Raw genomic sequence first — 14,392 nt, 5'->3', positions numbered from 1 at the left:
TGCATCTCTTTCTCTAAGAGAAAATTTCATCCCCTCCTACCAAGCAGAGCAAATGAAGTGTCAATGTAATCTGCCGTTACTCAGACTGCCTGCTTGCACTCAATTATGAAGACAAAGAGATCAGATTTTTTTCACCCTGTTTATTCGTAGACCTAATCAGCGCTTCCAATCATTAATAAAGAAGGGTAATAAATAAGTTATGATTTCACTGTCCACAAATGCCTAGGCCACCACAACCACATCTCTGGTTAATAATAGGGGTACCTCTAAATGTTAATGAATCCCTGGGTGTGATTATTGGGTGGTGTGAGAAGGGTTTGATACCACTAATTAAAGCCTGAAGTAGTCAAAACAAAATGCTGGGGGGTCTTGGCGGGAAGTAGGGGAGAGCGGGGCACAACTGAACGATTTTTGGTTTTGGCTGAATCATTAAAAAAAAATTATTTTGATAAATTATATTTTACACAAGCAACAAATGAACATTTGAAGTTTGTTTCTATTACTTACCATTCTTGGTCAATTACACCAAACATGACAGAAGTGCAAACGTTACAACTTACCCCATAGGTGAGGTTAATTGTAACAGGCAGGGGGTTAGTTGCAACACTTGCTAAAAATTAAGTTTGCAGGCAAATATTGCAATATAATTTTGTCTATATGGACTTGAAGTGGATATATCTGTCTAGACAGGTATCCACACTGTATTCATTCATCCAGCCCTCTTCTAACAATAGTTCAATTATAAATGGATACAAATGTCTAAATATGTGAGAAAAAGCACCAAAATTATGACAACAAAAAAAACTTTTTTTATGTGACCCAGTTTGTAAAAACCAGACTAAAGTCTCAAAATTAAATTCTGAGATAATGAAAATCAAAGTCTGATTTAGCCATTAATTCCATTATTATTTTAATCTTTGACATGACCTTATTCAATCAATATTAAAGATATGAACAAAAATTGACATACTATTTTGACACACTATTTTTGATAAGACAGGCACATTTATTTTTTTGGCAGCCAGAAATCATTGGTGTGTAACCTATTTAAAACAACGGCAAGAATTACGCTAACGTTAGCTGTTTTCATATCGTAAGTGCTGAGGGGTTAGTTGTAACACTGGGTGAAAATATTTCCAAGCCTACCAAAAAAGTTGCTAAAAGCTGCAAACATATTAAAATGATGCTGTTTTAGTCAACAAGACACTGATAAAGATGACATAACTTTGGTTTTGGTATCTTACACACCCAACTCAAAAAACATATGATGAAAAAATGTACTTAGATACCACCAAAACACTCTTTCATCAATAACTCTCTGGAAAAACATTATACCCTTCCATAAATTTGCGGGGGATCGTCTTTTGGCAGCGTGAAAAAAATACCAGATAAACAAATCGTGCAAACCCTGTGCAAATGTAAACAGACCGTGTTACAACTAACCCCGCATTCGTTTTTGCCCCACGCACCCCTACATATCCTTGTAAACGCATGTATACATATAAATTTAAAAGTTGGAAGAACAAGGTTAACTTAATCTTAACATTATGACACCAGCTTTGTTTATTGTTGAACTTCTGATAGATAGCAATCATACAACGAGATTCTGTTCTATTGCATTAAAGACTCTTTGTTCGTATGTTGGTGGACTCTTTTGCAGTTAACAAACTAAACGTATATTTAAGATATAGGGAACTGACAGCTTTTCTCTTTAGAACAATAGACCAACATCCTGATGACTCATCTTATTGTAGGTGCATATAAAATGCTCTCATGAAGAAGAATTATAAATACCACTTGTGTCTAACAGGGTCACCACTACAATTCACGGGCCCTGAGTCCACCCACCAGCAGTATAAATCATGTGGGCCATCATGTCATAGGAAGTACTGATATCTGACAAACAATGGCTAGGTGCTACTTAAAGAACAATCAAGGCCAACATTCTCTATTAAGAATTCTTTTCAGTAGACACAAAGAGTAATTATAGCAATTAAAGACATAAAATGGGCCTAAAATGCAAATTGTCAGACTCCTTTTATGTTTGCCATTTATTTTCCATTACACAGGAACTTTAAAAAGTTACTATTTAATAAAGACTTTTTATGTTCGATTCAATGCTCTGTGAAGAATTGGATTTTTACAACATTTCTGCACATTAATATTTGCTAACAAAGTCCATTTGTTTCATGATATTCATTATATCTACGCTAGGTAAATATGACCATTTAAATAAAAACCACTGTGAAGATCTCGATTTAAGATCAGGAACTTGAGTATCACTATTTCTCATCCCTATCAAATAGCAATTTTGGTTTGGCATATCTATAATGTTAACTAAAGGCTTGGATTGCAATACATCACAGCATCACACACTTGCCAATGTTGTAAATGATCACAGACAAAAAGTAGCCTTACTTTGTGAGCTTTAAGATTGATTTTCATTTATGGAAAGAACCTATACAAACATATATGTTTTAATATAGGTTTTGATATAGGTTTTTAATATATGTGACATATATAAAATTGGCCGTTTTCCTATATTATATGTACGTATATGCACCTATATGTTCACCTAGTAAAATTATTATAATCCATAGCTGCTAGGCAACATAAATAAAAGTCCAACCAATGACAGTCTGCACCTGCAGGAGCTGGGATTCAAACCCCCGACCTTTTGATCATGAGACAACCCGCTCTCACATCTGTGCCACTGTTGGGTTTTCAAACACCCAACCTTCCTTCTTTTCCACTATCTTCAGATTTGACCTTGTAAATGTTTCAGGAAAACGTGTAGACATCATAGCTTTTCATCTCCTCTAATTGCCATAGTTCAATTCCATAACATGTCAATTATATGTAATACCAATTTCACGTGTTGGCACATACATAAGTTCTTGCATATTTTTTGTTAGTTCTTAGTTATTTCCTTAATATAAAATATAAGTTAGGCATCATGTATTACAGTTGCCAAAGTGCGATACAGTATAAGCTACAAAATGACCAGATCCTGCCATGAGCTATATAGGAGAGATATTTTGTATGTATAGGGCTTATGTGTGAATATAAAGAAGCAATACAGGAGACCTATATGGCCTGTGTATGCACATACCGTATATGCACCTCAATTTTGCCTATATGGGGCATATATATACGCATATATGCAGCATAACTTATCATATATGGGCATATATGCTGTGTATACTGTATGTGCATATTAGCTGCATATAGGTTTCATATATGCACATATATCCTCATATAGGTTATTTCCATGTGGGGTACTGTAGCTCATCTGGTACGACATGACTTTATCAACACCAAGGTTGCAGGTTCACTTCACAAGCAATACATCTGCTGATAAAATGTGAAGCCTGAATCCTCTCACTGTGAGTCACTTTGAATAAAATCATCTGCCAAATCGGGTGCTATGTGATGTTATGAGAAATCTGTCGCAACAGCAGTCAGGCTGTGACTCATGGCAGCTACTGTACCACCGACTACAAATAAAAGCAAAGGTTCAAGATAAAAGTCAATTTTATTCATATTTTTAATAGTTCTGTGTATAATTAGGATTGTGTTCAATAATCATTTTAAGTAAAAACACACAGTGCATCTCAATACATTAAATTATATATTACAGCAAGGCTTGATTCACTCCATTAAAATTCTTATGGCTTTACAGTATCTTAAAGAAAATCACTAAGCTAGCCGAGTAATGTTTTTGAGTGTTAGTCAAGTGACTCCTAAGGATATGCTTTTAGTAAATGAAAAACCTCAAGCACACGTAAGAAAGATTCTCATATGCGATTGATTATTATGTAGCACAATAAATGATGTTTTCTCTTCGAATAGATTACCTACTGCAGCCCATATGAAGGTTAGGTTTGCTTTACGGTGTGAATTAAGAAAGATGCTCACCACATCGGTGTGTCCCCTGGCGTGCAATAAATGTATGTTCAAACGGATATCACTGGTGAAGTCAGCATGCAGTTTCCTTTGTGGTAGACTGCTTTCAAAGAGCAAAAGAAGCCCAAACTGAGCTACAGAGAACAAACGTTACATCAGCGTTGCATAATTTAAGACTTCAAAAACGTGCAAATGTACAAGTGATCAGAGAGCATTTTTGAGGGCCCGCGGCGGTAAGGAAAGGCTTGTTCTGCTCTCACTTCTGTGCCCTGAAAACATGAAATGTAGCCTGTAACAGTCTGTCATGAGGTAGAGATTTAAAAAAGCCTAGTCTTTTGTCTTCAGCATTGTTTCTACCTGTGCAGGAAGCTTTTTGGACACTTCAATGATGCTAATGAGATTCAGAAAGGTGATCAAATCATTGCTTCAGTTCTTTTGTGCTTTTATTTCACACTGTTTACACTTAAAATATGCATATATACACACCTAAAGGATTATTAGGAGCACCTGTTCAATTTCTCATTAATGCAATTATCTAATAAACCAATCACATGGCAGTTGCTTCAATGCATTTAGGGGTGTGGTCCTGGTCAAGACAATTTCCTGAACTCCAAACTGAAATTAGAATGGGAAAGAAAGGTGATTTAAGCCATTTTGAGTGCGCATGGTTGTTGGGGCCAGACGAGTATTTCATAATCTGCTCAATTACTGGGATTTTCACGCACAACCATTTCTAAGGTTTACAAAGAATAGTGTGAAAAGGGAAAAACATCCAGTATGCGGCAGTCCTGTGGGCAAAAATGCCTTGTTGATGCCAGAAGTCAGAGGAGAATGGGCCGACTGATTCAAGCTGATAGAAGAGCAACTTTGACTGAAATAACCACTCGTTACAATCGAGGTATGCAGCAAAGCATTTGTGAAGCCACAACACGCACAACCTTGAGGAGGATGGACTACAACAGCAGAAGACCTCACCGGCTACCACTCATCTCCACTACAAATAGGAAAAAGAGGCTACAATTTGCAGGAGCTCACCAAAATTGGACAGTTGAAGACTGGAAAAAACTGTTGCCTGGTCTGATGAGTCTCAATTTCTATTGAGACATTCAGATGGTGGAGTCAGAATTTGGCGTAAACAGAATGAGAACATGGATCCATCATGCCTTGTTACCACTGTGCAGGCTGGTGGTGGTGGTGTAATGGTGTGGGGGATGTTTTCTTGGCACACTATAGGCCCCTTAGTGCCAATTGGGCATCGTTTAAATGCCACAGCCTACCTGAGCATTGCTTCTGACCATGTCCATCCCTTTATGACCACCACTTACCCATCTTCTGATGGCTACTTCCAGCAGGGTAATGCACCATGTCTCAAAGCTCGAATCATTTCAAATTTGTTTGTTTTTTTGAACATGACAATGATTTCATTGTACTAAAATGGCCCCCACAGTCACCAGATCTCAAAACAATAGAGCATCTTTGGGATGCGGTGGAACGGGAGCTTCGTGCCCTGGATGTGCATCCCACAAATCTCCATCAACTGCAAGATCCTATCCTATCAATATGGGCCAACATTTCTAAAGAATGCTTTCAGCACCTTGTTGAATCAATGCCACATAGAATTAAGGCAGTTCTAAAGGTGAAAGGGAGTGTTCCTAATAATCCTTTAGGTGAGTGTACATTTTCTTACATTTCTATGCAGACCGCTGCATATAACCAACAAACAGATATATCATCACACTCTAAAGTGTATTGTTTTTATTTCAATGTGCTTGCACTGTTATTGATGCTTTTGTTTTATTGTACAAAATGGGATAGTGTGATACTGTTATTTTCAGTCACACTGTGAGGTGTCATCTATTGGTCACGTATTGTGATACAATTCGCAGGTCAGAATCAAACTTGAACTGTGGAACGTCCCGAATGGTTTTCCACAAGAGCTTGCATTTGTGCAGTCTGCCAGAGTGATGCGGCATTTCGGATCAACCCGCGCATCAAAAATGCATCCCCACTAGGCATGGGCCGGTATGAGATTTTGGCGGTATGTATTCATGGTATTCACAGTGCTGCGATATTGCTATTGCAACAGAAACTAAAATGCGTTTTTATATGATGTCTGCTTATACAAACAACAACTTTTCAACAGGACACAATAGATTTCAACAGGTATGCCACATAAAAATAAAGCTTTTATATTATAATCATCTTTCAAAAAAATTGGGAATATATATTAAATGTACATCAAATCAATCACATGATCATGGTGGTATCACGAAAAAGCTTTTCAAACCTTGACTGCTTAAAATCTCTGTAAACCTTGTAACGGGTACCAACCCATGCCTTATCCCCACTAACTCCACAAAACAAGTATATAAAAATTGCTGCCCTCAATCTCAATAATATGTTTTTTCTTGTTTTTTCAATGTGAAAATGATTATTATATGTGAAATTAATACATTTAATCCCAATACCACTTAATTCCAGATGTGCGTCAGTATTGAGCATGGCCGTCTTGACCAATCAGAATCAAGTGTTCGAAAGCCATGTAATGAGTCATTCTTAAAGTCTACTGACACAGCGACTTAAATCTTATGACTCGCAAAGCTTGACTGATTTGCTAGGGTTGTTAAAAGTGAGTCAGAATGTGTGAGTTTCTCAGTTTAATACTGCTCTTTCAAGTGTGCTTCGCCTGTTAAGCCTTTTAATTAGCACAAATACTTAAAGCTCTTTGACCTCCTCGTCCTTGCACCGCTGTTGTCGAGGGAAGCGCGCTGATAATTTCATTCCCACTTCTCTGCTTCAGCTGGACAGATAAAGGCAACGCTTGTCAAAATAGCTGAATAGCTTGAAAGAGTGCGACTTAGGGATCTCTAGTGTAACAAAACAACTTCACTACTACTTGGGATATAGCTCTAGGCATATTTTGTAAAATAAAGGTCTTTTAATGTTAAAAAGAAATATTTTTTACCTGTAATGTTGTGCAGAGCAGAAAGAGCTTCGCAATACTTCTGCAGTAGCACAAACAGAGATGATTCACACACAGCATTAGGCTGCAAAAGAAAACCAACATGACTATTAGATATGTGGATGAACTATTATATAAGGTTACATTAACATAAAAATATGGTAGTTTTAAATGCTACAAGGCCACCTCAGTTACTTTATTTAATTATCAAAAGTGTAATTTACTTCATGTAGGCTACAACACATACTTTAAAATATGCTGGGTTATTTTCAACCCAGTGTTGGGTCAAAAAAGAAAGAGCCCAGCTTGTTGGGTTGCAATTTAACCTAGGCTGGGTTGTTTCAACCCAAAATGCTGTGTTGTTGAACCCATTGTTAGGTCAAATATATTTTGGGGGGTTAACCCAACGGATGTGCTCTCCCTTTTTGACCCACCCGCTGGGTGAAAATTTTAAATTGTATTTGTTTATTTTTAAAGCAAAACACCACCATTTTCAATATTTTACTATGTTCTTACCTCAACTTATATGAATTAATACATACCTATCTTTTTTCAATGCATGCACTTTCAATCTTTGTACAGCACTTCTTGAATGTGTTAGCATTTAGCCTAGCCCAATTCATTCCTATGGCTCCAAACCAACGTTTTATTTTGTGCCATCATACTTACTCGTGTAACTACTCATGTACAGTAACAGTCTTTAAATAGGGAAAACATGGAAGTGTTTGGTGGCTTCTAAATTCACCCCTGTTTGGATCCTAAGGAATGAATGGGGCTAAGCTAAATGCTAACACATTCACGAAGCGCTGTACAAAGATTAAATTGCATGCATTGAAATAAGATAGGTATGTATTAATTCATCTAAGTTGAGGTAAGAACATAGTAAAATATTAAAAAACGGTGGTGTTTGCCTTTAAAGGAAATTTAATGTTTATTGCTTAAAAATGCATCAATCACACAAACCAAACTTGCAATAAATGCAATAAATAAATAAACAGAAATAAAATTAAAAAGCTCAGTTAATATTTAGATTGACCTCCAGAGGTGAACATTTCGGAATTTTGTGACCTTTAAAAAGTAAGAAAAGGGTCATTTCAATTTCATTTCAGTTTTTCTTGAAAGATTAAAACTTGTGGCCTTTTAAACCTCCATCCTCAATGTAATAGAAATCTATAGATCGTGTTTGGCATGCTCTCCATAAATCACCAGGTGGCCTGGTTTGTTTGTGCATTAGAGCATGTGTGTGCTCTTTTCTTAGGGAAAGTGCATGTCACCTCATTGAGGTAATTGCTTTGCTTTCTGGGGTTGTGTCCAGGCCATCAGCTCTTGCCTGACAGCCACACTTTACCACCAGCATCGGGTATGATTGTGCATAAGACAGCCCTGTCCTTTCTTCGACTCTTGCCTGTGATCAGTCATTTTGATCGGTCATTGACAGATGGCAACCATATACGTTACAGACAGCTCCTCACCTTTCATCAACTGTAACTGAACAAAAACTGCTTCTCCGCCTTTTTATTCTCATACACATCAATCATAAAAATTACAAAAGTCACAATAATGGGGGTCACTATCCAAAGATGAAAGTGGACTCTGTGAGTTAATTTTAGGAATTGTTTCACCTTCAGAATAACACAAACAGCGCAATGGCAGCACAGCTTGATCAGTTACTAAAAATGAACCCATGTGGAAATAAATTACATTTGAATCTTGGCTTTTAATTTGCAGCAGCAATTTAAAGAATAAAAGAGTATCCAGTTATCAATTACAGCATTGTCATCCATACAAAGTTTTAAATAGCTTTCTTGTGCCAGGAAAAGTGCATGTGCTGTTATTTTCTTCGGCAGTCTGACTTTATCATTATCGAGATTTAACGACATTTTATCACACATTTTCTTTAGAAAATTCAACTGTTTTTCTGTGACGTTTCTGAAAATGTCCGAGTGTTCAGACAGAAAGGTAATTTCAATTGAAAACTTGTTTTTAATATTTTACAATGAAAACAATATACATGCTAAGTTTTTTATAAGATGATACGGGTTTCTTTTAACAGTCTATGAAAAGGCATCAAATCCTCGGACAGGAGTGTTATTGCTGCTCAGTCAAGTGGAGCTTCATGGTGAAAACATGACAGATATGTGATTGCTTTTCTCTTTTCAAAGAATGAATATTTTAAGCAAAAAATGCTTTTGCATTGCTTTATCAAAAGTGTATTTGTTTTAGCATTTTATTTGTGCTTTTATATGTTAATAAATATCGAGGAATGTACAAAGTCAAACTATTTAATACGTTTCACAATGCTGATGAATACAATACTACATTTTGACAGTTTTTGTACTGTGTATACAACTGTCTGAAGTGTGTTTAATTGGCATGTACCTTCAGCATTTGCAGAAACTTTTTCCAAAGCGACTTACAGTGCATTCAAGCTATACATTTTTGTTTTATACTGTATATGTGTTCCCTGGAGATTGAATACATGGCCATTGTGCTGCTAAAGCAAGGCTAATAAACTACTGTACAGAAACAACTGATGTCAGCTTTATATAAAAGTGGACGTCTTTGAGACCAGTATGTGAAGCTCATTATACCAACCATGTAGCTTTATATGCATATAATTGTATATTAGACAACTAAAGAATAAATCGTCAAATCACTAATAATTTTTGTATTCAGATATTACAATATAAGTTAAGATAAGTTTACATTTAAGATATTGTGACCGCAACTGAAATGCCAGTATATACAGTATGTAGCAGAGTTTTAAGAACTTAATAATGTGCAGTCAGCTGGTCATATTGCTAAATAAACACTGAGATGGTGATACAACCCTTCCAATTTACTACAGAAAAACAGAGTAGTCTAATAAATTACCTTAAATTATTAATCCAATAAATTGTTTGTTTTGGCCTTTTTCACCTTTCCTACTCGTCTTTGACATTTCACATTTTTGCTTGGTTTAGGCTGGCCACACACTTGAAAATCGTAAGCTTGATTTGCACCCTCGGCGATCGAAAGGGGGCGTGACCCAATTAGTGTTTTGCCACAGACTATTTTATTGGTGTGTGTGGTTTCATTGTGATTACTTGTGATTATTGCTACACCAAATTGCTTTGGAGCCTTCCCTATCCCAATTCGTAAATTTCAAACAAGTTTGATATTTACGACTCTTGATCGGGCTGTCTCTGACGTAAAAGCTGCAATAGCCAATGAAAGTGTGCAAGCTTAAAGGACAAGTTCGGTATTTTACACTTAAAGCCCTGTTTTCAGATTGTTTATGATGAAATAGAACGGTTTTGACTGAAATTTGGACATATGATGCTGGCCCGAGAATTTTCGGTTGTTTGTTGTATTACCCCCCACCTCTACAACGGCTGCATAGGTGCACTGGAACAATCCTTCCTAAAATGCATTAAACTTTCGGTTACAAATACGTGAAACTCACCGAGTGGTCAGGGATGTTCGCTGATGTGCTAGCACAGGAATCGCTGCAAAAGATTCATTCCAACAGGTTTTATCGTAGTTTTTGTACAACTCCATTGACTTGTATTATATGTGCTGTGAGGTACGGTATTACTCCGCGCCGGGAACGTTGTTTGTATTCTTGCATTTGGCAAAGGTGGATTATCGTCACCAACTGGGCTGGAGTGTCTATTATTCAAGCTCTCAATGAAAGAATATACGGGTGTGAGGCGTTTGGAAAAATAGGTCCACAAGTTTACAACGAATGCTAAAACACCTGTTGGAAGGCGTCTTTTGCAGCGATTTTTGTGTGGGCATATCGGTGAGGACCCCTGGCCACTCGGTGAGTTTCACGTCTTTGTGGACGAAACTTTGGTGCATTTTGGGAAGGATTGTTCCAGTTCACCTATGCAGCCATTGTAGAGGTGGAGGTGATACAACAAACACCCAAAAATTTTCGGGCCAGCATCATATGTCCAATTTTCAGTCAAAACCATTCTATTTCATCATAAACAAAGTGAAAACAGGGCTTTGGGTGTAAAATACCGAACTTGTCCTTTAAACCAGATGTTGCGTGCTTTTAAAACTGAAACAAGACGCCCACAAACATGACTTAAAAGAGGAGTATTAAGAACAGTAAAAGTGCTTTTATAATGTGTCATGCAAGAACTACCCCAACATGTTACTGCACCGGAGGTCGAAGTGCTGCAAACTAAGTGCTCTTCTGCCATACAATATAGGTCTCATTTTTTATCTGCTTAAAAAACCGCCACGTTTTATTACTTACTGTGTAACTACTCATGTAACAGTCTTTAAATAGGGAAAACATGGAAGTGTTTGGTGGCTTCTAAATTCATCCCTGTTTGGATCCTAAGGAATGAATTGTGCTGGGCTGAATGCTGACACATTCACGACGCGCTGTACAAAAATTAAGTGCACGCACTGAAAAAAGATAGGTATGTATTAATTCATCAAAGTTGATGTAAGAACATAGTTAAATATTGAAAAACGGTGGTGTTTGCCTTTAAAATTGTTACCACAGTATCACATGTGTGGTCGGGTCAAATTATCCAGTGTGTGCTTTCTGAGGATTTTGTTTAAAAACTCATTTGACATTGTCCCTGTGGTCTCCCATGGATTAAAAATGGTTTAAGATGTAAAAATCATCCAGTGTGTACCAGGCTCTCTCCCTGCATGAGTTTAAATTTCATAAATAAATATAGATGTATGTAAATATTTTGAATTTAAAAAAATAACTAAGAAGACTACAGTGCTTTTAATTCTTCTTACTTTTCTTGACTAACAGTCTGCATGGTAAAGAATGAGTTAATAGTGGAGCTTGACCTAAAAGACTCCTGTGCTGTATGGTATGAGCTGATTTAAAGGGCACCGCAGTATCACAGTCAGCTTCTATTAATATTAGAAGACATTAAAATGAACTGGGTTCTAATACAATTTCAAGTCTTTTATCTAATTGAGAACAAACTGCAATTCTTTTGAAACAGAAGTAATGCTCAAGTATTGATATATAGGTTACCTATTTACTGGGATGTCCAGAGATCTTATCTATTTCAAAGTGGGTTTTTTATCTCAGAGATTATAGTAAATGTGGGGAAATTATAAAACGAAAATGATACAGCAAAAGTACAGTATTGTAATAAAAAATAAACAATGTACTCAACTCAACAATGTCAAATGAAAGTAAATAAATCTATGCTGTGTTTCATAACAGAACCTTGTCAAACAAATTAATACTCTTTCTACCTATAGTTGTGCATGTTTGTAGTGCAGATAGATACCAAAAAAACCTAATCATGTTTAATACCTTTGGTGGTCAAATACTAACTTTCCCAGTGCTAACCTTTCCCACAGTCATCCCCAGAGGATTTTTTAATGACGCTGTCACTTGTGTTCATGACTCTGTATATGCAAACGTGATGAATTACGTCAAACTTCAATGAGTACATGAGTACAGTATGAGCTACATTTGACTTCATTGAGTTTGCCTTTACAACAATAAAAACGCATAGATAATGTTATGTAATCTATGGTGCAGCACAATGTTTTCTGTTTGTCTGAAATGCAATAAGGTAATTACCATAAAACCATTGCACCACTTTATTAAAAGAGCAGCATTGGTATCATTGGAGTGTATTGGATTTACAACACCCACTTTAATTCAAATAACTTAGTCTATAAAATAACAAATACTTACATATGCCAAAGTAAGAAATATCATTGCTTTGATTACATCCATTTCATGAATTTCATTTCAGATTGGCATCATCCATGGAACAAAAATGTAAAATATAAAGTCCCGATAAAAAGGTCTAATGTCATTGTTTTGAAAAAACATCCACCGTTAACTGTCCATTGAAAAGTCCAATATTAAAATCTGCCCAGAAACTAAATAGTTCTTCAGAGCAACTAATCTCACTTCAACTGAACAATGTTTTCTAACAAATCTTTATCCAACTAGTGAGAGTCGGTCTGAAACAAACCAATCGCTCCTCCGAGCTCTGTTAACCCATTAGCTGGTCGGCCGCATGGCTGCCAAGAACAACATTCCGAAGTCTGGAAAACTCTTTTTTGTGTGTTCACTGTTCAGGAGTTATTTCAGTTTATTTCGTTTTTTGAATGACTTGAGTCAGCAGTCGGTTGATAAGCAGCAGCTCGTGTTGTGGACAGCTGACATCAGGAAGTGAGGATTTGGGAGTGAGAAAGATATTAAGAGGAAATGTGGGCCATGACAGCTCCATTGGGATTCTTCTGTGGGGTCAGAAGGCCTCGAGCTATGCAGGAAGCAGGTGGAGTATGAAGGAAGCTGAAGTATTAAAAAATGTATTACGATTTAACTTTTGCAGATGCTTTTATCCAAGGCAACCATAGGTGCATTCAAAGTATCATTTCTATTCATCTATCGAGTGTAAAAGATCTAAAGGTGCAAGTCTTTAAAAGAAAATGTAACTTTTTACTTTAAGAAAAGATGTTTTTCATCTCATGAATACATGACAAATGATGTGAATCAAATATCAGCACACAGAGACAATCAAAGTGTGGTTTCTCTATAAGGAGTCTGCTTTGTTAAAGTCAGACTGAGCTTTGTCTACGCAAACAAGCTGTGCAATATTGTGAGTGGCGAACATATAACAGTGGGACACTACTGATTAAACCGGCAGAATCTAATCTGCCTTTTCATTTTCTGACTTTTGCCTGACCTATTTGAGACAGAGGACTGAAATACATGGCCATGACAGCACACATTCATCATGAGACTAAAGCTTTGAACATGGTGTGAAGAATTGTTCTCTTTCAAACAAATTTAAAGCATTGGCCTTAGATTAAAGAGATTGTTTATCCAAAAATGAAATTTTCTCATCCTCATGTTGTTTTAAACCTGTATGAATTTCTTTTTTCTGATGAACACAAAAGAAGATATTTTGATAAATGAATTTAGCACAGAGCTGATGTTAATCATTGACTTTCTTACCTGTATAGAAAAAACAAATACGAGGGAATTCAATGGGTACCGTCAAACTGCTTACCATCTTATCAAAATATCTTCTTCATCCTTTATCAAAATACTTTCATAATATTTGTTTTTTTACTATGGAAGTCAATGGTTACAATCAGCTGTGTGCTTACCATCATTTATCAAAATATCTTCTTTTGTGATCATAAAAAAGGTATACAGGTTTAGAACAACATGAGGATGAAAAAATGAAGACAAAATTTTCATTTTTGGGTGAACTATCACTTTAAAGACGTGGTGGCAATAGGATTATCCACATGGCAAGTAGGACTCCCGATCAGGATGTGAGTATATTAAAACAAGTGGCAAAAACAGCCCATTTCATTTGAAAGGTCATAGAGACAATTAACCCTTTAATATTACATACCTTCACAATGTTGACATTTTAAGGTTATGTAAACACACTTTAATGACAATACATTGCACTTTCCGAAATATAGTTTAATAGATTAATTAATCTTCTATTCATGCTGTATATGTGTTTTAGAAATAACAACAAATCGTGTTTGTTGATAGGTAGGTGTCAGGTT

The 14,392-nt window shown here is 36.3% G+C and overlaps 1 protein-coding gene across 1 annotated transcript in view; it reads right to left on the bottom strand.

The window, feature by feature from the left end:
* LOC129442779 (corticotropin-releasing factor receptor 2) overlaps positions 1–13,480 on the bottom strand; it is a 106,767-nt gene extending 93,287 nt beyond the window's left edge. Inside the window, exons 1-2 of the mRNA XM_055203052.2 lie at positions 12,546–13,480; positions 6,872–6,953 (exon numbers count right to left, since the gene is read on the bottom strand). Coding sequence (XP_055059027.1) covers positions 6,872–6,953; positions 12,546–12,587 — 124 coding nt within the window. The 5' untranslated portion in view covers positions 12,588–13,480. The remainder of the gene's footprint in view (positions 1–6,871; positions 6,954–12,545) is intronic.
* Positions 13,481–14,392: the final 912 nt, after the last annotated feature.

Source organism: Misgurnus anguillicaudatus, chromosome 2 (genome assembly GCF_027580225.2).
Source record: "Misgurnus anguillicaudatus chromosome 2, ASM2758022v2, whole genome shotgun sequence".
Classification (NCBI taxonomy): Eukaryota; Metazoa; Chordata; class Actinopteri; order Cypriniformes; family Cobitidae; genus Misgurnus; species Misgurnus anguillicaudatus.
Note: the sequence above shows the minus strand (reverse complement) of the source record. Positions and strands in the feature narration are given on the sequence as shown.